This window comes from Haliotis rubra, unplaced genomic scaffold (assembly GCF_003918875.1).
Source record: "Haliotis rubra isolate DU_JTF1 unplaced genomic scaffold, ASM391887v1 Scf156, whole genome shotgun sequence".
NCBI lineage: Eukaryota > Metazoa > Mollusca > Gastropoda > Lepetellida > Haliotidae > Haliotis > Haliotis rubra.
The window spans coordinates 440,397-466,213 of NW_025765514.1; the positions used below are offsets into that span (position 1 = coordinate 440,397).

General features: G+C 38.5%; 1 protein-coding gene across 1 annotated transcript; it reads right to left on the reverse strand.

The window, feature by feature from the left end:
• Positions 1–1,887: 1,887 nt before the first annotated feature.
• LOC124270930 (barrier-to-autointegration factor-like) lies at positions 1,888–25,773 on the reverse strand. The gene is made up of 3 exons (XM_046705999.1): positions 25,682–25,773; positions 4,510–4,689; positions 1,888–2,236 (listed from the first exon to the last, which is right to left on the reverse strand). The coding sequence occupies exons 2-3, from the start codon at positions 4,588–4,590 to the stop codon at positions 2,090–2,092; spliced, it is 228 nt and encodes a 75-aa protein (XP_046561955.1). The 5' UTR covers positions 4,591–4,689; positions 25,682–25,773; the 3' UTR covers positions 1,888–2,089.
• Between the last annotated feature and the right edge of the window lie 44 nt (positions 25,774–25,817).

The following is a 25,817-nucleotide window of genomic DNA, read 5'->3' on the forward strand; positions in this document are numbered from 1 at the left end:
AACTTTTAGAATAAAATATTCTTGACAATTATCAGTTATTTTGTAAAATTACCTCGGAGGACCTCTGTATTACATTTTAGACGTGTATATTACTTTGTGTAATTTTACACCATTCCGTTGCAATACCACTATTACATAAGTAAAAACTATAGAGACGCGTGCTTTTTGCGTGAATTTTTAATAGTGGTTTAAACAAATCGGAATCTTTTGATATTCTCGGCGAAAATTAACGAAACGTACCCAAACTCACATTAAAATTAGAAATGTACTAATGATCTCTTAATCGAATGTGTGATATCAATGATTTGTTTCTTGATACACATAGTAAATAAGTTAATTGTCACCAGTATTATTGCCTGTCACGTGTGTGGATTATATGTAATAAATATAAAGACAGTTTGCCATTTCTTATTAAACGTGAAATTTTGTTGATACAAAGTTCACACCACACAACATTAATGAAGATGATGTATTGATATCACCAAATCGATACATACATTTGAACGTTTTTTCAAACAACCTTTATATTTGTAGGGCTTATTTTCTGCAAAAACCTCTCAGAGTTGGTCTGATGTTTTGATTATGATCAGCGTTTCATTGACCATGGGCACAATGTGTATCTGGTTTATTAGCTTAAAACCAAACTCAGTCAGTCAGTCAGTTAGTTTTCGACTAAGGTAATTCATCCGCTTTTGAGTCAAAACCTCTCAGAGTTGGTCTGATGTTTTGATTATGATCAGCGTTTCATTGACCATGTTATGTTTATTAGTTTTCGAGTAAGGTTGCAATTCATCGGTCCGCTTTTGAGTCAAACGGACTGTAGGTAATGACTGGAGGCATAAATATTCATTGCTTAGTCCGAAACAGTTCTCTTCATGGACTACAGTGTGGGAGGAAGCAAGTCTGAAACAATTCCCACTTTGGTGAATCCACAAGTCTGGGTCAAGTGCTGACAAATCTAAAAAAAATCAGGCCAAACTGGATACGAAACAACATTGGCGTTTGCTGTGGTCAAGGGAGGCAACTCCATAAGCAGCTTGCCACAGCTCAGACAACTAGGCCACGTGTGCCCCTACAGTGTATATCAAACATAACAATTAATCATTGATGTATATCCTGTCACTTGAAAATTGAAGATCATTCACATCATGCCATCATAGTGAGACAAGTTGCAGACCACCTGGAACCCCAGATGAGTATGTGTATGGCCCACATAGACCATGGATAATAACTAGAGCAAATCTTGATTTCAACCCCAGGACCAGCGATTCCCTGGATCCCAGTGTATGTTCGACTTATCAGTTGCTTTCTCTTTCAATGTGCAGTGTGACAGTCTGAGCGGGAAAACACCCTTACATCCTGGTCATAAAGGGGACACAACTCCACATGGCAACACATGTCCTGCTTTGTCTCAGCCACATCCAAGTCTTTGAAAGGCAATTTGGAAAACAAACAAAATTGATTTTTTTAGTGGATAACAGCTTCTTTATCCTAATAAATATAAAATGTTATCCATCAAAACTGTCATGGAAACACTAAACAACCGTAGTTTTGGCTTGTTCATGGCCGAAATTGCATCAATATTGCAGGTTTGTGATGGCAGTCTGTAAAATGAACACTTGACGAATGGCTGACAGCATGAGCATTAATCTGTGCAAGTGGCATCTAATGGCATGGATAAATAGAGCCAGTGAATCTGACCACATGATCCCACTAGTTGCCTCCTAACAAGCTTCTGAAAACCCTAACCTGGATCTTCTAGAGGACAACAGGTATCAGCTTCAGAACATTCACTTGAGATGCTGATGTTATACAACCACAAACGACACATTTGAATGCTTGCCTCCTTCTCCATGTAATCAAAATACAGTGAAAACAACACAGATATTATCATAAGAATTTATTTAACATTGCATTCTATATCAGCGTCAGCTTCCAAGCATCGGATGTGAGCTGTAGCCCACGTCACCAGACAAATAAATGTTCTAACAAAAGAGGATTGTGTTATGCAACTTGGACCAAGGAAGCCCAAATTAAGCGTATGCACGAGTACATGTGGACAGAAGCATGATATGAGAGGGCAGGCACCTCACAAGAAAGCATCACACCAGGTTTTCAGACATGTATAGCAGTCCCCAGCTTGCTTGGAATTAGCAGAACATGTCTCCTTCAGCCACTCTACGAAACGCTCCTCGTGTTTCTCCAACATCAAGAACTTTCCCAGAACAATGTACGCCTGGAAAAACAAAAAACAATAAATTGTTGGGGGTCAGAGGTGAAAAGGAATGTAATGTTACTTTCAAGTAACAGATTATCAACACTAAGCCAGATTTTTCTGCTACCAACTGAGAGAGAGAGAGCATGCTGCAATTTAGCATGCATACCAACATGAGTAAAAATATCATTTTTACGTATCCTAACTCACGTATATTTATCCATAGTCATTGATACTACATAATTAATTCACAGCAACAGAAATGTTGAACATGATTCAGATGACTTCGACTGCCCTGAATACTGAAGAGATGGAAATTTCAACCAAGTTCATACTTACAATTAAACGTATTTAACTGTACCTGTAGGTCTACGTAGGTAGCCATCGTAAATACAAGTGTCACAAGTTAATGTAGCATGGACATTTTTATGATCTTGTAAATGACTTTTTGTATTTGAACCAGAGAAAGAGAGAGTTAAAATGGTCAAAGTAACGTAATCAAGCAGTTGCTGTTCGAATTGCAGGAAACTTGCAACAAGCATGATATATTTGAAAAAAGAAAATGGCCAGCAATATTCAGTTTAAAAGTCCAGACGATCGGACGCTTATCATTTCTACTCATCGAAGTCTTAAGAAGTGCATCATTCTGGAACAAGTCAACATGCTACACCTTGGAGGTAAAGACTACAGGTATGCTTCATCTGGGACCTCGCAGCGTGATGCTGCTCATCAATTCAACGTCAATGGAAACACCATTTGGCACATATGGTGATGATGTTTTCAGCACAACAATCAAGATATTCACCGTCCCTGGAGTGGTCAGCCCCACGTTAAGAACAGTGGATTCAAACCATGTATCTATAACACAGTTTCTAGCCACCAACCCTTACAGTCTGCATCATGCCTGGCAACACTGGTACAGTTTGATGACATCTACGTTACCTGTGCAAGATGCCCTGCTTTAGCAGATGGTAAATTCTGACGCCAGACTATTGACGTTTAAGTCTCCAGAGGAGCAGAGATCCACGCTTGCTGTGGGGAGCATGTGAGATGAGGAGAGTTCTCTTCACGGTCGCATTTTAAAATGTTAATGTGTTACCTTGGCTGACAAGATCACCTCACTTGTCACCCAATGGACACATCTGGGATGAAATGGAACCACGTTTGTGACATTACCCGAATTCTCCAACAATGCTGCAGGAGCTCCTATTAAATTTCAGCAACATGAAGGGCCTCGATCAGGCGACGAAGCCAGGCCTGCATCAATGCACAACGTGGACACACTCGTTACTGACCACGTGACCTTGCTTGTGACACACACACACACCTTTTTTTGTGTTGTGGCTTATTTGCATGTGCCAGGTACACTGCTCTTCTGTTGACAGACAGACAGACAGACAGACATTTTATTTCAGTAATGTAGGCCCTTGGCCCATAATACAACATAGTGCAATTATAAAAAATACATACATGCTGGATATAGGATGACGATTGGAGTACAGGGTCAATTGATAGTAATAGTGGATTTATGTCTTAGTTTTAATACGGTGGAGAGGAATGTAGTTAATGATTTTAGATAATTTATGTCGTTGCGAGTAATTAAACGCACAAAAGTTTTAATTGTTGGAGGGTGGGTCTGGTGGGTTGTGAAACATTTATTTCTTATTTCAGAATATTTACCACAGATCAGTAGAACATGGAACTCATCTTCAACATAGTTTAAACCAACAGAGTGGCAGTAAAGGCAGAGACGTTGATCATAGGGTGTATTTGTGTGGCGGCCGGTTTCCACTGCTAATCTAAAGTTGTTACAGCGGAACATAGCCATAACTTTCCTTTGATATGGGAGGAGGTCACATGACAAGTAGTGTTCGACATTAAGTAAAGATTTAAATTGTGAATAATATTTACATTTAGATGAAGAGTCAAGTGAGGAACGCCAAATTGAAGGAAGCAGTCATAAAATCGCTGCTTTAAGATGGATATAAATGTTTTATTGCAGTCTGTTGAATGTTGCCATAACTCCAAACACCTGTCTTTTCATGTCACAAGATTTTATTTGCGGCAGTAAGGGTTTAATGCTGATTATGTTTGTTGTATGAGTGTCACAATAACTCTTGCCTTTGAGCATATTTATCTCTACAGATACAAATCAATGTTTTTTAATGAAAAATCAATTTATCAGAATAACCTGATACGTTTTTGTCAGTATGCTGATATTCTTTTCATCAATGACAGTTATGTTTGGTTCTTCAGTCTACTGAAATGTAAGACATCGTAAAGTGTAATCTCACCTTATTAAACCCCGCCTCGCCGAGTCTGTCACCAAGAGCTTGCCCTATTCCTGCTAGAGCAGTTACAGGCTTTTCTGCCATTGGCTCGGACACAAAGTCCCGGTGTTTTTTTAGATGTCGTGGATGACATCTCTCCAGATGCAGTAGAAGACATCCTGACTTGTTATCAGATGACTTTCACTGGAAAATAATAAGCATTTGCTCTATTGTCATTCCTTCTTGAAAAATGAAATGAGAACCTGCATGCTCGTTTTTTCTCCAAAATGTTACATGTTACATCTGATACTATTCATGCTATCGAAAAAAAAAAATAACAATCTTTTTTATTGTTCCGAGTAATGCTGATGCTTTGTTTCGTGGCCAGTATATAGAACGTCTTGGATCAGACAAACCCGTGATTGATATTGTGAGCAATGATCAACACTGTCGGGGTGTGACACCACAGTGAACCATGTCAGCTTGTCTGACCAGCTGATCCATGAAGTCCCCTCTTGCTATTACAACCAACTCGGTTTGCTGGAGACCTATCCCAACACCAGAACCCCTAAAGGGTAAAACATTATCGGATACAATACTCAGAGTCAGTCGCCCTGCACCTTGACAATGGGGTAGACTGTCTCATAGTCCCTGAATTATAATATTTTGACTTACGTTCATCCCAATCAATAATGCAAAAGCCAAATATAAAACAAGTCTTGATTTACCTCAACGTCAGAATCTCCCAGCTCAGTGGGGCTTCTTTTCGATTCAAACACGAGTATGTGTTTCTTTCAAAGTTATATGTTTTCAGAGACTATGCCTCAGTTGTTTGTTTTCTGCAAGGTTTGACAAGCAACAGAAATCAACCTTTTGGCAGGGGAAACGGGGATAATTATCATCTTTCAAGGACTTTTGGGAACGACCACCCCCAAAACAAGAATATCAAATTCTAAACATTGCTAACCATTTGTCAGTCTAAGTAAGCTTGGACTCCGTATTATTCGTTACACTGCTTTTACTCATGCGTGACCACTCCCCCTTTCCGTAACCTCCAAGAAGGCTCGTCCCCCCTCTCGATGTTTTTTATGTGCGAAAATACAACAAACCAATCAGAACGCGCGTAATGGTTGTGGCGATATGATAAAAATAATCCCGACTACTTAAATCGTTTATGGCATTATGTTATTGTAAAAATATCATGAAAAATATATTTCGTCATAATGAAAGTACTGACAACGTAGCTAACAGAATTGTGCTGTTTAATGTGAAGTTTTTGATAAGAATCATGCGACTGACGGTGAGAGATTCAAATACACGAACGTGCGTTTGTTGAAATAACGGCTCTCACTGGTCCAACTGAGCGTATATCTGACGATCTTGCGGGCTTGTTTGGTGATTGTACGTGGGTTCCAACAGTTTTAGGAAATGCAATTATACATCGCTACGAGTTTCAAAACAATAATACTGAACCACAAAAGAAACGTCGCTTTTCAAAACCAAATGCAAGATTTTGTTCTTACAAAATGGTGTTTTTATTACGATTGTATCGTTTTCTTAACATGTTTTTCAATCAATGTTGACAGTTATTACCAACATCAGTGTGTTTTCGCACCTAAAAAGGCAGACGTAGTAAAAGGTTCCGTATGACATTCGTGAAAATGAAAATGCACGTGCATATCGTGACAACCCTACCAATGAAAGCGAGTCCAAAACTCGCCTGAACTCAGTTTTGTTTTGACACAATCGTCATGGCACGAATTACGAGAGGTCAGAGGAACCAAGTCTTGGGAGGATTGCAAGTTGGCCAGACTGCCAATCATTTTAATGTTCATGTTAGGACAATCTACCGACTGCAGGAGTGGTATCAGGTCACTAACAGCATCCAAGACCGTCCACGCAGTGGGCCACCTTCAGTAACATTACAACATCAAGACCGACAGATTGTGCGCCACCATCTGCAGGGTCGCTTCCAAAGAGCGACGGAAAGAGCACGCCAAACCATTGGGACTCACAACAGACGCATCAGTGCCGATACAGACGTTTGCGCTGAAGAAACCTCTGCTGTCACAGACCATATCGTAGTCCTGTCATCACCGCTCATCACCGCCCAAACCGACTGCAATGGGCAACTCAGCATCGAAATTGGCGTTATCGACAATGGAGAACTGTGCTTTGTTCTCATGGAAGCCGATATTGTGTTTCGACAGTCCATGGCAGATTGAGAGTATGGTGAAGGCGTGAAGCAATGTTTTCCAATGGGTGTATTGGTGAAAGAGACTCATGGGGTGGTCCAAGCATCATGGTGTGGGGTGCAATCGGTCTGAACCAGATAGCTGGCATCGTGGTGTTCCAGAATCTCGGTCCAGGATAAGGAAATGACGTGACAGCTGCTCGCTATTTTGACCAAGTCATAAGACCGCACGTTGTACCACATTTTGGACGTTACAGAAATTACATCTTCCAGCAAGACAACGATCGTGCCCACACTGACAGAGTAACATTGGACTTCCTAAGACAACATGGTATCCAAACCGTACAATAGCCTGCACTCAGTCTTGATTTGAGTCCAATAGAACACCTTTGGGATGAGATTCAAAGGAAGACTGAATGACCTCCGCCCAAGGCCGACAACTGCTGCTGGACTTGATCAGGCATTTCACAGAATATGGACCCAAGTGCCTTTGGCCTTCACCAACCGGCTAATTCATTCCATGTACAGACGATACCATGCTTTCATCGATGCCCATAAAGGCCACACGCGATACTGACTTTGGGGTATCAAAATGGTACCATTTTCGGTAATTTTGGTTGTGTGAACTCTAAATGTGATTCCCGAAAATGTGTTAACAATAATCATCAAATTTGAACTCAATCCTCCGTTTTGATTGTTAATTAGAGTGAATTAAAGTGTTTGCTTTAAGAAACCGCTATCGGTGCGACAATTCTTTTGTGGTTCAGTATATATCTGTATGTAACTGATCAACTTTAATCTTTAACATTGGGAATATATTTCACATATCTGGGAATATTTTAGTCTGACTTCTTTTTTGGTCATTTATATATTTTTCAGCGAATTCATTTAAATTCCACTTAGGGTATTGGCAGCAAGGTTACACGAATGTTCAGTTTGAGAAATATTTTAAAGTCATTTTTGAGTTTCTGCTTTTGAATTAAATGAAGCTGTTTTTGTTATAAATTTTATTTGCATATTCAACAAACAAATCCCATTTGTGATTATTAAACCCTTTTCAGAAATATAACTGGAAATATAAGGTGAACATCTGGTAATAATTACGTCAGAATATGTATTTAACAAACATGTTTTTCTCCTTCTTTTAGTTGTATCAAGGAGGTTTGATTCTTTAAAATAAATAAGCAAAAACAAAAACAGCAGTACAATGTTTGAGTACTTCAGTGATATTCAGTACCATTGGAATCAAACAGGAATAGAGTTATCGTTCCTGTTTGAAATAGTTCTGATGTTCCTACGCTAACGTGTTTGCCGTGGGTTGTGCCCCTGGGTCGGTGGAGGACGGTAGTCTGGTGGTTGAGGGCAAAGGAGCCAGGAACAGTGTTCCTTTTGCCCAACACATCACTTTCGACCCTTACTTCACCTAGACGGGTGGTAGAATTGGCCCGATTCTATCAATCGGCTGGTCACACTGTGCACTGAGCATGGATAATTATAATTCCTGTATTTTCTGATATTTCATGTGGTTACTATGGAAACCACAAACTTCCGAACGTATTACAACTTTGCCTAGAGTCCTATGCCAGAAGGCGGTGGCTCATGGGCCAAATCTGGCATTAAAGACCTCCGGGTTCTATTTGTTGGCCACGAAAGCTTCTCTCTATATTCCTCTGACTTCCGAGACAACAGCAACAGGACAGAGGTCGTACGATCATTCACCCACTCAAGAATACACGGATTTGGACACGAATAGTGAGGGATCCTTTACTATGGCCACAGCGTGTGCAGACTGCATGGTGCTCATAGACAACATGCACGACTTACAACGACATATCAAAACTTGGTGTCCGGAAAATGACCTGAAATCAAAGTGAAAACGTACCAGATACGAGAGCGAGGACGACAGTGCCGATGATGATTTCAGTGACTTACCCTCCCAGAAAGGTGGTGGTCTTGCTGTCAAATATCCTCGTGGGAAGCCAACATTTACTGACATGGAAGTTGAGGAGTGGCAAAACGTAGGCTTACAACGTTTCTGGAAGCACAGGTACAACATGAATCGTGAGGTAATGAAATTCAAGAGAAAAAAGTACAAGCCGCAGCGACGAACAGAAGAATGGATCGAGAGAAAAATGAAACAGTTGTGGAAAATGAACTGGCTGGTAGTCTAAACTGCGTGGTGGAATACACCACATACTTTAAACAGGCACCTCTGTTTCAAGCCATTCTGGACAGTCTGGGAGATATGAATCCTTCACGGAGCAATCCATCCTCAAACATAAAATCAAACTTTTTCTGAAGCCAAAAATGAAACACATTCTGACACGTATAGACATGCCCGAAGTAGAAAGTGACACTGAATCTGTCACGGCTCCAGAAGATGGTGATGGTGAGGAGGAGGGCAAGAACGATCAGGAATAAATATCCATGTTCAAGATATCTCCGTATCAGTGTCAGAATCTAGTGGTTGGGAGAAGATGCGGTTTCAACCCACGTCCCATTTGATTCATATCTTGAAAACACCTCGTAAATTCAGACGCACGAATGACGACTAGAAACGCCCAGTTTCCATCTACGTTAAAGGAGTCGTGAAACTGGGACCCCCTGGACGGCGGAAATCGTTACAAAGCATGTCGATGGATAAGAAATAGCTGTACCTTATATAGAAGATAGAACGACTAGATGAGAACATGAGTGAGCGTGTGTAACTCAGAAAAGGCAAACTCAAAATTCAAATACAACGCTTAATTGTGTTTCATATACGACAATGCACTTATCAACTTGCACAACTGTTGAAGTATAAACTATCTACCACGCCTTGTAGCAGCATGTGACTATACAGATTGAACTCGAACAGTTTTCATTTTATCAGTTTTCTAGATGGAAATGTCTGTGCTTGCATCACAGCTTTATATAACCGTTTTGGTTTTCTATTAAATTGATCATGAACGATTTCATTGTTTTTGTTGTTTGTCCGTTAAGATATTGCTTGTGTCGATTTGAATGGTCAATGAACTCATAAATGATGATGTAAAACGTCACAAGTTTAACGTCTTATTATCCTCATTGATAAAATCACTGCTAAAATTCAACAAATATATTTTGAGATGACCCCACGATTGTACGTTTCACTAAGTCATCATGGAACCGTACTTGATCTATTAAGGGTATATTGGAAACACAAGCGAACACCTTTTATGGGAATCGTCAACACACAAATGAATGTTTCATTAGCTTTTATTTGGACACTGGAGGTTTAGATGAACATCACATAATCTCGACATATGATCATTACATTACACAATGTTGCTTATTTTCTTACATGTACCGAATGGATGCAACGTTGAAGGGAATCTGTGCTATGAATGATTATCTATGTGGACTAATTTCTTTTATATATGTATCTTCTATTTTTAGAAATATCAACATGACAAGACATGTTGTTAATTACAAGCAGTAAGTTTATTTTCGAACACTTAGTAATAAGATTAATGAAAGTTATTCTTCTAATCAAGAAATGCAAGTTAATTAAGTAACTAAATACATGGAGAGGCTAGTTGGAGTGTAGATGAACATAAATAGAATTTCGAGTGTAGAGTACTTGTTTGCAATATGAGAGATGTTTAGACAATTCATAACAGACTACGTTCAGTATAAAAACCACGTGTCTTGACTTGACCAGTGCTTTGATTAATTATAGCGAATGCAATAGTTCAGTTGTCTTTCCTCCCTAACCTTCATGGCGGAAGATGCGCATGTCATGCAGGCTACAAGTACTCCCAGAACAGAGAGAATAATGACCAGGTGTACTGGAGGTGCATAAACAGGACATGCAAGGCGACACTGCAGACCATGAATGATTTGCTCGTGAAACTTGGTATAACTCCACACTGCCACCCAGTGACCCCTCATGTCCATGATGTGGATTCTTTCAAGATAAAGCTGCTTCAGCTATCCCTCTCAGAAACCACTGCAGTACCCCGGATCTATGGAGATGAACTAGCTGAGCTCAGGAAGGATCAAGACAGTGAGGAACTACTGCAAAACATTCCCCACTTCGACACAATGAGGACATCCATGTACAGGCTGCCAAAGACACAAGCTGACTTTCAACTGGAGAGAGGCTGGACAACTACAGATGCAGGGGACCAGTTCCTGATAGCTGAACAAGGGCATAACAAGCAAATTTGATATTTTCCACAACATTCAACCTAGAACATCTCTGTGATGCAGACATCATTTAAGCTGATGGCACAATTTATTCGTCACCACGTATGCTTGCACAAATCTACACCCTACATGCAGAGATCCAGGGCCACATGTATCCTCTCGTGTATTGCATCCTGCCAGACAAGAGTCAGAACTCGTACAGCACAGCATTCCAGCTTATCAAAGAAGCCGAGACTCACCACTTCAACTTGAAACCTGATGTGATCCAGATAGACTTCAAGATGGCAGCTGCTAATGCTGCAACTTCTGTGTTTGATGATGTTCAGATGCGTTGATGCTACTTTCACTACGCCCAGGCACTATGGAGGAAGATTCAAAATCTCGGACTTGCAGCAACGTACAAGGAGAAAGGAGATTTTTATCAACTGGTGAGCCGAACTAAAGCCCTTCCCTTAGTGCCCCTTGACCAAGTCGAAAATGTGTGGCTAGAGGCTATCAGTGTTTATGGACTATGTGATAACAACATGGATTGAGGAAGCCTTTGACCAACTGACTTGGAACCACTTTGCTAATGATGGACACAGAACAAACAACAACATTGAAGGTTGGCACAAGATCAACTCCCTCACCCCATGCCACCCGAATATATTTGCTTTCATTCAGCTCATCAAGAGGGAACAGTCTACAACTGAGGTGAAACTTGCACAGCAGAGAGGAAACAGACGTGAATCATCAAGACGCCGACAGTATGTGGCAGTTGACCAAGGTCTTCCTCGTGCAAAAGACGAAATCTCTGTAATTGACTATACAGATAGAGTCTCACACCTTCTAGGAGAGTATGCCTGATATGATGTGGTGATATTTACATGTGAAAATTGGCCATAGATGAATAAGGTGCAATAACTATAATACAAGTCAATATGTGATCAAATATATTTATGTATATTTTTTAATAATGACATATATATGCTTTATATATGTGTGTGTGTAGTGATAAGTTGCAGATGTTTGTGCAACTAACTATAATATAAGTAAAAATATAGATAAAATATATTTCTATATATTTGTGAATGTTATATATGTGTGAGATATATATGCAAATAAGTACTGTAAAATAATAAATAATAAAAATATACGATGAAATATATTTATGTTGTCTTTGTTTTTATTTGTCATAACACCCCTGTTAAGTTTGAATGGATTGGTCCACATGCCTACTTCGTCTAACGAACAAAGTCACTCAATCCTGACTATGTCTGGGTCGTCTAATTGCTACTGTTGACCTGTTTTAAAAATTACACGAAACAGGTTTATACCCTCCCTCCATTGTACACTCGCTCACGCTTCGTCGCTTTCCATTGAAATTGGGAGGTAACTGGTATTGTTGTCACGAACTCCTAACTTTTCCTCTACTACTGTCGAGTTGGAGCAACCTGCAGACATGTCGGCCATTGAGACTCCGGCAGTGCCGTTTGAGGAACAGGAAGATATCCAAGAAAGGTAACATATCATATAGTTACTTTATATTGTTACTTTACTTTATATTTCAACCACGGTATCCAACTCTCCAAACTTTTAAACTAAGTTTAAATATACCAATTGGACAGCTTGAATAATTAACTTTCAGAATGAAAAGCCAAAGAATTTTTTTTATGGTGCTGCAGCCGTCGCTCTTGCAAGGCCAATGTGTTTGAAACCAAAGACACAGAGAGCAAAGTACCGGAAATCCATCCCCACTCCCACACAGCTGAAGCAGGCAAGGCAAGCTTGGTTAGAGCAGGTTAGAGCAGAGGTGAGATTAACAGAAGAAGAAGAAGAAGATTATTGTGTCACATGCTAATATGCGGTACATAATGACACGGTTAAAACGTTTACATAGCATCCGGCCATTTGGCCTGTGAGACACATGTATATATCACAGTAAAACATTTAAGATAAACAAAAATGTATATTGCAGATACATCACAATTCTTGCACACATAAGTACATTCATGCATGCGTCAAACTCTCCCACACACCCACACACTCACCCTTCTATCCTCACACCCACCAACACCCACACTCACAACCATCACCCAGACACACACCCACCCCAACCCCGTACTAAGAGATATTTAGTCTCCTCCTATACATGCGGTTGACAAGAGCGGCAAGAGGTTTAACCATTTCTGTGTATTGCAGCATAAACACAGTCTGCTGAACGGCAGGCAGCAGCGAGAAAGCAGAGTCTAGCTGATTCAACTCCATGAGAAAACTGTAACGCAAATCTGAATAGAACGGGCAACTGATCAGAAAATGAATCTCATCCTCCACTGAATGGTAGTCACAGAACTTACATAGCCGATGTTCAAGAGGTGTCTTAGGTCGAGTGAACCTGCCACGTTCAACTTCTAAGGGGAGAGAACTACAGCGCAGCTTAGCCAGAGCACTGCGATGGGATCTGGGAATTAAATGAGTAACGTACGGTTCAGCCACCAGAGAACTTTTGAAAAGCCTATACGTTCGTGGTTTATTTCCATTCAACTGTCCACGATTATTCCATAATTCTCTAAACCATTCTTGTTCGTCAAGAGATTGAATCCACTCACAACATAATTTAACATCAAGCCCTGTCATGTCATAAATGTCATGAACTGGAAGCTGTAATTTAGAAAGTAAGCTATAGACAAGAATTGTTTATACAAATACATTCAACAATAGATCTGTTTAGGAGGTGACAGTTGCACTAGTCACTTAAGTAATCTAAACAAGATTAACCTATTAATTAGTTGACGCTGGTACCATCTTTTCCCTTGAACGATGATATATCAAGTGTTATGTCCTGAAATATTTGTTCCATGATTCCATGAAACATCAGTGATAACTATAATTGTTTATATTGCAATAATGAATCATCAGATGGCGGTTCGAATGAAAGTCTTGTACTAGATGTTTGAATATCACAGTTTTAAACCTGAAGTGTATTTTCATTGTATACAAACTCAAATCTCTTCAGTATTATGGCCGATTAATCTATATGCATGCAATTCATTACGGCAGTAGCTGAAGCAGTGCACGAGATGTGAAGGCCTTGTGTGACTTTCGTCGGCCCGAATATATGGGGATTTTGACAACAACACAAAATAGTTAGCAGGTATATAACCTAGAGAAGTGAAAAAGAATGTTCAAGTAATTGTAAAATAAACAGACGCGGATGTCAATCATCACCTACATATCATAATACAATGTTCAAATACGACATAAACATAGAATGGACACGGCTGAAATCTATATTGTTTGTTATCTGTAGGGGTTTATGGTGCATAATGCATAAAATTATTGTATGGGTGAATGGTGGGTGTATATTGGAAATTTCTACAATGACTGCATTTTAATTATGATTAATTAAGTATATAGATTAAATTGGCATTTTTAAAAATTTTGAATAGAAGAAAATAATATTTTTCAGACACAGAAGAAGCTATACTGGTTAAGTACATATGCAAATGTATTTTCCACCTTAAAATTTCCATCATATAAATAAACAAACATATATTCATACTAATTATAAATTTCAATCTCTATAATAAATGACACTGTTAAGTGTTGTTAACATCAAATGGTTTACACATTACTGACTTGCAGTGTCTACATGCAGTTTGCCTTCACTATCTTTGCTTTAAACATATTTATTTCAAAAAGAGGAACCGGATTGGTAAACAAACAGTATGTTGCTTATCTGAATATCGCTCCGGAATACAAATAAATTATAGATATAACAATCGTGAGGAGAAAAGCATGCTATTAACGAACACTTTTACCATCGGTAGTTTGGAGCTTCAAACGGTCTCGGAAACTGTAGTTTGAAGTGTCAGATACCTTAGGAGGGACGAGATTGCTCAAATATTTTGGAGTTCAATTATTAACCATTTTACAAAAAAAAAATAGTTTTTGGATGTGTCTTCGTTACAGAGTGGTTGGAAATTTGTCTCATCATAAATTTTGTTATGACTCGTACCGCGAACAGCACCGCAAATAGTTCTAAGTGCATCAAGATTAAGTTTTTCAAGTGTTAGTGCTTGCTGTTTGGTACAATTGTCCAAAATGTGACAACAATAGTCGAAAATAGGCAAAATAAATTGTTTGTACATTGTTTGTAAAGTTTTACGTGAGAGACGATATTTAAAACCACTATGACGGTTTACCATGGGTGCAACCATTTTTAGCGATACAGTTAACATGGTCAGCCCAGGAACAATCGTGCTGTAATGTAAGTCCCAAATGTGTATTGCTATTAACGTCATTAATATTACTATCCTTCGTTGTTAAGTTTCGTTTTGAGCTGGGCTGTAATTTACGAGAGAATTTTATAGAATCTGTTTTATTAGGATTAAATGTAACTTGCCATTTGTTAGCCCAATCAGAAATTTTACCTAGATCATTATTTAAGACACAGAGCAGTTTCATCAGGATCATCTATTATAGCGTAAAGACGGATATCACTGTTAATTCCTTCAACGATGTTGTTGATATAAACTATAAACAATAGGGGTCCTAAGACAGAGCCTTGGGGAACCCCAGATAAGATTGATCTTTGGTCAGACGTGTAACCATTTATAACAAATCGCTGAACTCATTTGTCTCGATAACTCTCAAACCATTTCAACAAGTTACCCCCGATACCATAACGTAAATACATCACTGTATTTAGATGATTATAACACTCATGACAAAACTCATAGTTTATTTTTAGACCTAGCCTTTTATGTTCCCTTGCTAACAACTGATTTGTCAAATTCTCAGACAAATAAATCAATAAAGTCAATCCTTCTTCCTCTTTACATAAATAGATATCTGTATTGTACAGTGTTGTAATTGTATCTGATATTTTTGCATGATGGTGCATGTGTACTTTAATATTACATTACACATGCATGACGTTTTAGCTGTCATTGTAATAAGTATTATCTGTGTTATAAATACAAATAATGAATTAACATATCTACATGGACTGATTATGGGGTAATTAAAACTTATGCCATCATAACAATATTTGATTTTAAACACACGTTCTATTGCATGTTAATTCCTAACAAACAGACACAATGCTTCAGTTGTCTTTGAGAACTGTTGAATGAAAATCAGAATATAAAGCTACAGCTAGATAGTATATGATATGTCAGAGAAAATATATTGTTAACATAATGTTCCCAAAACAAAACAAAAAAATTTGTCATTTGATTCTATTTAAGTATCATACACATCCTTTGAGGCAGTAAGTATGATCTGCTGCTTGTTGAGACAAGTCTCTGTATTGTACTACTTATTTTGACAGACAGACAGACACACAAGTGTACTCAGTAAAAGACCACACATACAGTCATATGATATTGATAGTTTAGCGCACATGCTGTTTAAGAGGAACATTTCTAATGCGCTGAAGTACACGATACAGAAAAATACTAACATCTTTTATGACACAGTCATTATTCGATTTCATCATGTTGATAAAATTGGCATTTGGATCGTAATCAGGCAAATATTTCTGAATATATCTTAATATTAAATCGGAAAAACGTTCAAATTTAAAGAGTACGTGAAATTCAATTCTTATTCAATTTATTGTATATACAAGCAACACTGGCTTCTTGTACAAATAGTATATATACTCATTGATGTATCGTGTTTGTTTTCAATTCACCTGACGAAGCTTTAGGGGCAAGGAATAGCCCAGAAACGTTGTGACGTACAATAAAGAAGAAGTTGTCATCCATATTATTTGCCTTTTACATGACATTCATCTTCAATAACATTTTCGCCATTCAATTTACAAAATAAACATAATCTCTCATTGTAATTAACTTTATGTATCTTCCAGTTTCAACTGTTAAATCAAAATTACCACATCTAAATTAAGACTGAGATGTAAAGGAATATCACAGTAAAGGATGTAAAGGAATATCACAGTTTAAATATCTTTCCACATTTAAAAGTGTCTTAAATTGGGAGTAATAAAACATTTATTAGAATTTTGAATTCAAGTAAACCAGCCTTATTTGAGTTTATCCCAAAGTCTCTGCTTAAATAAAGATTTGAATTAATTAACATTGCCAACATCCTGACTGATCCATGCATAGCCCAAACCATACTTAGATAAAATATTTCTGACACCAGTTGCCCAAGTAGTGCGGCCAGCATCATCTAAGGAGCATCTAACTTGAGCATAATATAACAATGTTTTGGCAGTCTATTTAAATTCGCGGGAATTTACACCTGGTGCATTGCTGGAATTTTTTTTCTTACATTCCCAAGTCAAGTGGGCGATGAAATTCAATTTTGACGCCTGTGGCGCAAAGAGCGGAACAGCCAGTTGTGCGAGAAAAGCGAGGCGTCCGCAGTCGTCTGGCGGGGGGCGTTTCAAAAGTCATCATCAGAGGGATCGTGTGAATTCAACTCTTATTATGAACAACTGCTGTCAGAGTCCACTCTGACGATGACTGGTCTAATGGTGGCATGTTCAAAACCACTCAGGGTCCTGTACACTGGGGAAAGGAGCATTGTCCATGACCACTAAGCTTTTGGGAGGCAAGGCGAGAACAAGCTGTTTTTGTAGCCATTCTAAAACACCTCACCGTTCATTTCGGTGTGATAGTCACGATTTTCTTTTGATTTTGCTTTAAATACAAGCGAACAACCAGGCAAAACACCTTAACGTTTACATCCTGCATGTAACACAACCACCCTTGCCAAGTGGGAGGTTCCGTGCGCATGTTTCTGTTGATGTACTGGCAACCCATTGGGTACCTACGGTGTGACTGTCATGTACCCACGTTTCATCCAGAAAAACAGGTTGGTGTGACTGGCATTTTTTTCATGGTGCCACGTTTGCAAGGCCATTGAAACCAAAGACACAGCAAAAACAGGTTGAAGCAAACCTTGCATTACGTTAGAGCCACGTTTTCCAGAAAAACAGGTTCGAAACCTTCATTACGTTTTTCCTAATTGCTGGCAAGTAGCTATTTCAAAGCGAATAATGTTGGATCTTTCACAGAGAACACGTCTATTCTCCCCTTTTTATAACGAAACCCTCATTTTTGTAGCAATAACCATGATGTTTGGATGTTACAATGGAATGTTCATGTGCATTTTCAAAACACGCAAAGACAGGAATTTATTTTAGCCAAATAACCTCCTAATAGCATTCGGAACAAGTTAGTTTTTAAATGAACCAAGCTTTTCTACTTTCACTGGTTTTGATACATCCCCTTCAGGTGTGTTACTGTTGGCTGAAAGGCCATATCTTCTGCTCAGTGTTTTAATTGTCACTCAGACAACCCAACAGCCCATGCTGTGCTTTTAACATATTTTGAAAGTGCATATTTGGGTCCAGACCTCTGTGATTCAGCCTTGAAAAAGATTTTGTATCCCGGTGTCAAGGGTTTTCGACGATGTAAGACAAAAACGTAATTTTTTATCTTTAATATAATTTAAAGTGGTTTTTTTCGAAACTTGAGTGATAAAGGATATATTCATCCATTTCACACAAAAGCATCAAGTGTTTCCTACAAAAATAGCGTTGATGACATCGTATCGGCGAAACCGTTGCCGCTCTCCACATCCGGGCATTTTGTACTGTACTGGCTAGCGGCCAGTTATCGCCGCGTACCAGTTATCGCCAACACCTGGCTGTAACACTTGCACAGGCAGCTTGATTTGTACTTCCGTAGTATTTCCCACATTGACACATCACAAAAGCAATAGTCTACGAGAGTTAAAATCAAGCGGTCTTCGCAAGCACTACAGTATGGTGGCTGATTAGGGCCATCGCTTTCTCGCCTTAAAATTCGGAGGCGAGAAAGCAAGAAAGCGATGGCCCTAATCAGCCACCATACTACAGCCAGGTGTTGGCGATAACTGGTTGCTAGCCAGTATATGGGTTTTCGACGATGAGCCATACTTTTCACTCTGCACTGTGAGGGAGTGTTGTGATCACATTGCTTCCTATTTATATATTGCCTGTCACCCGCAGACAAGTTACTGAATTTACGCTTGCTATTGTATGTTATATAGACAATTGATTTGGCACCTGAACTGGTATTAACGGTATCCTCCCAAAACTTCCACATTCCAAAACTTCCACAGCTTATAACAACATTTCTAGTTGACTGCACACACTTTAGCATAACTTATTACCCTAGTCTGTAATGGTTTTATCCATTAATCAGTGAGTATCAAACAATCACTTAGTAATGAATTATATATTTTATTAAGGCGGGTTATTAACAAAAATACATATCTTTTCTAGTTACATATAACAGCCTATGTAGAACATTTATATAAAACTTATGTCCTATAGTGTCCTAGATTTCACATTTGACAGTCATGACCCTGTCACTGCCGTAACATGCAGTCTTTTGTCTATTACATATTCTTTAAGCATTCTGAAATATCTGACTGACAAATTTCATTAAATCATCTTTCAAAGTAAACATATAAAACTGGCTACTATTAAAAATGTCACTACCGTTATTGTGTCACTACCATAATTATTGCCAATGTTCACACCATAACATTATCAGTTTCCATATTTAGTTAAAATTGATTTATGTGTTTATGCCTGGATTTGGTACTGCAACTATGTTTGGTAAAAGAGCTTCAAGTAAGCATAATACAATTCACATTCTCATTTTTCAAATCAGAATTGAAAGGAATTATTTTGATTGTTTGCCTCTTTTAGGCCATAAATATACAATTTGAAAACTCATTAGCCAAGTTATTTTGTAAAACTACTTTTTAATATACATGTACATTGAATATACGTTAAGCTTGCATAATTTATGTTTGGCATATTCAGAATACTATGAACATAATCAACAACGTTTCAAGGTTAAAAAAACAACAACAAAATGACATTTTTTGCCTACATGAAATATGCGCGAATTTCTATGATATATATTCCAGATTTATTAACTAACTGCTCTCTTCTCTACTAAAATCTCTACTCTCCTAGGTCAGGTGATGTATCCGTGGTTTCAGTTCAGTGAACTTCGCGGGCTATCCTATTACCAAAATAGGGGTGATGAGGAGTTGTTGTTTGAACAATGTGTGGTAGTATTGGGATGTGAAAGTATTGGGATGTGGAAGTTTTGGGATATAAGCGGTATTAACGACCACGGGTAAATAATATTGATGTTTATGTGCTCTTTATACAACTTAACTTCCGGATTTCGATTGTCAATAAAACTTCTCACGACAGAGACTGGGCATTCACCCTACCTATGGAACTGCTTGTGCACACCGATCGTGCACATACTCCCCCGATATAGCCTGAGCAATGCAACCGTCGAAAACACCAGAACGTCGAATTCAGCTTGTTTTGGGATAAATAAAAGAAATAAGGGACGGTTTACTCCCATTAGTTAGACATCCCAGACTAGAGATTAATTAGGGCAACACATATATATATAAATGGGAATGCCCCAATTGGATATTTCAACCACTTAGTTGAACCTAAGGAAAACTGTTAATGTTTATATATATTTTGGAGTTATTTTTTATAGAAAATTTTCTCTCAAATTATCTGTATCAAATCTCTGTCAACAACCTACTAAAGCCATGTATTTTGTTTTACGCACGAACTCGAATGCTAAACTTATCATGGCGATGCCAACTATATCTCTTTGATTCAATGGTGGAACCAATTTTGTTGTATGGTTGTGAATTTGGGGACATGTTAATTCAAAACAAATTGAAAATTACATATATGTTTTATGACAAAATCATTACCTGTAAAGAAAAGTAGCCAATTGTACATGTTTATTGTATATGTTAATTTTTTGGTCTAAACTATTTACAAACAATTCAATCAGGGTTTTTTTCAATCTTCAATTCTATTGTATATAATCTTCATAATCAAGATTCACAGCTGTAGCTGGATTTCATGTACAAAGAATATTTTAATAAGATTGGTTTAAGTAATGTATTGCTTTCAGTCTCCTATTTCATCTTCCTGAATCAACAATACAGCTCATTCAAATCTGGGGCTCAGAGGTGGAAAATTAAAAAAGGTCAAACATATTCTCTAAATATGTTAAAATCTAAATAACTCTTTACATGTGAAAAGGTATCTGTTATGGAAAATCTCAGTAAATTCTGTAAATATATCATGCAAATTGTAAAATCTTCCGGCTACCATTATACTACTACCATGATATTATCATGTTTGTACTATGTGCAAGCAAATATCGAAACTCTGTGGTCTATGATGTATGTTTACTAATGTTGAAATTATGAAACGTGCTCCAATGTCTGTACTACGTGCAAGCAAATATCGAAACTCTGTGGTCTTTCATGTATGTACCATGGGCCTATGTGAAAATTATTCAAAATAGATGATTTTTAGGGACATTTACAACTTCAAGCAAATGTTTGATGTTGTAATGGCATCATTCCTCTAGCCCCCGTCCCCCTAGCCCCCTTTTGTTACAAGCCACTAATTAGTGCCTCTAGTCCCTCGCCTGGCTGTTCTGTTAGCTGTACTCACTCCCCTGTAACTGAGGTTAGCTCGTTAGGTGTTGGTTGCGAGTAGGTGACTACCGGTACTTAGTATAGATAATAGCTCTTACTTTGTTGTAATTGCTATTACTTTGCTAAATACAATTATCACATGTAACATCAAGATATGAAAAGATCGTAAAGTTTTGATTTTTTCATTAAACTTTGAAATTGATAAAAAAAATAATAATATTTTTCACATTTTGACAGGAAACAATTTGGTACATTTACCCAAAGAAATCAACTATTTATTGAATATTCCACAAGAAATTATTTTATTGTACAGATTAAAGATGAAAATGCAGTCAGGCTGGTAAGGCTCATCATCAGCTCAGGGCCCTCGCCCCCCCTACACGCAGCCCAGACAACGAATGGGACTTCTCCCAGGAAACACTGCCTAGTCGAACCCACCAAGAACTTTCCGGAGAATATGTAGACTCCCCAACACTGCAGCCTTCTGCATTACCCAGAGTGTCAGAAGGGCTGTGCTCCCGGTGGAGAACCCGGGCACTCTCCTGATCTGCGCCAAGAGATCAGGAGGTACCAAACCAAGGGCACCGAGAACAATGGGGAGCCTGATGACAGTGTACTTGGGATGCAAGTGAGACATTTCAAAGGCAAGGTCCGCATATTATTATTATTATTGTTAAGTATTTAAGAGAACTGATAGTTTTATTACTAGACAAAAATAACAGAGGGATTTGCAAATGTCAACGTGTTGAACTAGCACCTACCTTCCTAAAAACAGGATGTTTTAAAGAAATATGCTAAGTATAGACCCACTGTGCATGCTGCATACATTCACGCTTTTGGGGAGCCTAGATTGCACACAAATAACTTAAAAGCTAACAGATTTTCAAGTACTAAATCCTATTATTGTTCTTTTTCTTAAGTACTGAGTCATCAAAATTATACTTTTCAGTAAATGTGCGATAACCTTTTGCAAAATCAAAAATACAGTGAAATAGTGAAGAAGTCACGTACTTGCTTCTTCAGTGTTGACTTTCTATACTTTAATCAAAGTATAAATGGAATATTCCTCATCATCGGGATCGGTTGGTCAGTCTGGCTGATTTGGTTGACACATGCCATCGGTTCCCAATTGCACAGATCGCTGCTCATGCTGACTATCACTGGATTGTCTGGTCCAGGCTCATTTATTTACAGATCGCCTTCCTATAGCTGGAATATTGCCGAGTGTGGCGTAAAGCTAAACTCACTCTATCATAATATGTATAGTTCCTAGACAGACATGGGCTCAAGCTTTACAAATCGATGAACCTCCTATCCATACCAATACATCTAAAAGTAATGTAATCATTTAAATTGTGAGTTTAAACGCATATTTTACATGGATTTACCCTTAGAAGGATGAGTGCACTCATTCTACACAAACGCTACCCCTCCTGTTATCAATCTGTTATCAATCTGTAACTGTTTATAGTTCGATGGTCTGAAAATACCCAGAGCTATGTTGACCCTAGACATGTGTGCGGGCGAGTTCATTCATCAGAAATCTGTTACAACGATGTATGTATACATACGAAATGCTAACCACACTCATAGTAATGTTTCATGTAGCTGTTAGAACCGTAATTGATCTATTGAAAGGTGTCATACATTCATGTTCAGATATATGTATAAAGTCTACACGCACATATATTACCGCAATTTATTCAGATGTATTAAATAACGGTTACATTTAATATATACACACACAACAACAACAACAAAACAAAGGTTTAATGAGGGGAATATCCATGACCTCTCTGAAATAACTCCCTTTAAAAATAACAAATGTACAGCACATCTTCCCTAACCTATAATAAATACGGTACACTGGTGACACAATTTATGAATGGGAAGCTTCACCGGTAGGCGAGGCCTGTATGTTGACATTGTTAGGCCGGTATGTTGACATTGTTACGGCCGGTCAGTCGCTTAGTCTCTCTGCTGCACACTAGCTATGAATAAACCTGCTTCGACATATTTTTTTCCAATGAAACATTTTCCTCGCCTTTAAAATATGTTATCTGTGCGATTAAGGATGAAGATCGTAAACATGAAATACGTTGCTTGCCTCTACATGTTTTATCTATTTCTTCTATCTCTCTCCATACAGACCCGTGAAGATCCGGGTTAGAATAGGTCTTCAGCAACCCATGCTTGCCATAAAAGGCGACTATGCTTGTCGTAAGAGGCGACTAACGGGATCGGGTGGTCAGGCTCGCTGACTTGGTTTACACATGTCATCGGTTCCCAATTGCGCAGATCGATGCTCATGCTGTTGATCACTGGATTATCTGGTCCAGAATCGATTATTTACAGACCGCCGCCATATAGCTGGAATATTGCTGAGTGCGGCGTAAAACTAAACTCATTCACTATCCAAACAGCTTGTCTAACTTTCATGGTGTACAACTTGTAGACCATATTTGGGCGGATACAGCCTTCTGAGAAAGAAGAGTGTCGCACTATTGAGAACAGGATGGATGCACATTTCATTTTCACCCGAGTTTCAATGGTCATTTAACAAACTTTCAGCACAAAGGGGTGGTGGTGGTGTGCCCCGAATCAGACGTACATTTTTCCTACATTACCCGGGGTGTATATTGTTGACACCACCCGTCTCTATTGTGGGATGATGTACACTGTACTTTCAACACACACCCTGTATTCATCAAAACAGGATGCACGCTCTAGCAAGCTGTTTGAAACGACGGGGTCTCGTGAGTTGTCAAGCATGCTCAATTCAAACTGGGCTGACAGGTACTGTCTGTCTATTCAGGGCAGCACGCTATACATAGCTCTGCTCATTACACTTTGCTTTTGTTTTCTCGCCTTATAAAGGGTTTTCTACAAGATTGCATGACTGCATTGCACAGACACCTTATTTGAAGCATTAACCATACTTTGTGCCAAGTTTGGTGAAGAAATATTCAACGGTTTTAAAGATCTGCTCCGGAAAAGAGCACTACCACCAATGTCAGTCAAAGTCAAACTTGTTGCCATGGAAATGCTAAAAAATATTTTATTCAGAAACCCAAAACATCCAAAGACAAACAACAAATACCATACATTAACTAAATACCAATAGTCCTTTTAGTAGTTTTGTATTTCTGAATGACGCATATTTTGCGTTTACAAGGCAACAAGTTTGACTTTGGCTGAGATTGGTAGTAGTTCCCTTTTCCGGAGCAGAAGTTTAAAACCTTTCAATACTCTCCTTCCACTTTGTAATATAGTCACAGACTTCGTTGACACATATCATTGTATCCCATTTGTGTAGATCGATGCTCATATTGCTGATCACTGGATTATCTGGTCAAGATCCTATTATTTACAGACATACTTATTGTCAAAGCCAGGTAATGCATGTATTGTCAATGGCGTGTACAACTTGATGCAAATCAAATTAGGGAATTCACATGATCAATTATATCTCAGGTATGATCAACGTCCGTATTGCACAGTGACCTTTCGGTATAGATATGTTTCAAGCATGGGAATGAATGATGTACAGTGGTATGTGGATTTGCAACTTCCCTTGCTGTCTGCTGCAGGGGCTTTTGTCGTCTGCCGACCTCCCGTTGATGCAAAGAAATATCCCGACAACATGATCCTACAGCTTGTTCAGCTTGACCTTAGCTACTCTACATATGCATGACCCGGGAAGTCAAATGGCACAAACGGCAGGTCGAGTTAACTTTATTAAATAGGGGAGTAGAGAATTTTAGTAATGTTGCGTTCGTGCGAAGCATGGACACATTTATTCGTTACAGAAAACAACACTTCTGAAAGAAACAAGCATTTCATGTTTTAATTGAATTGTTTATACAGTCATATGCTATCTATTTTGGTTTACTAACTTTACAAGGTACAGACGTCACTCGTCAGTTACTTTCGGCTCAATTATCAGTGGAAACATCAGTTGTTGTTGCAGCTCGAGGCATAAAAGCCCGAATTAGAAACATTAAACCATCTGTAGCTTATTGTTTAAAGAGAGTTAGGACATTGCTGACGATTTCAGCGACCTTGTCTCTGCTGTTCGGACATGTTGACAATCAACTGGCAAAGGGGCACCCCTTCACAATAATAGACCCAACCAGTTGTGACACGGTCACGCAATGCATTAATATTCACTTTATCAGGTCAAGCTGAACAAGCTGTATCTGCTTAAGATATTTTGTCAGAATTTTGGAAATATACTCCAAACATTAAGTGTGATTGTACTGATGGGACCCTAGTCCATTCCCTTTGGTCTTGGTAGTAAGTTTGCAAATGAGTAGGAAAACTTACCTTAGTTATCTGAATATAACTGCTATTCAAGTTGACTCCTCAGAGGCTGAGCTGCGAATGAACACGCCTTTAGAGAAGACTTTATATACCCTTACGTTATTCTATAAATATTCATTTCTCGCGATCTGGGATATGC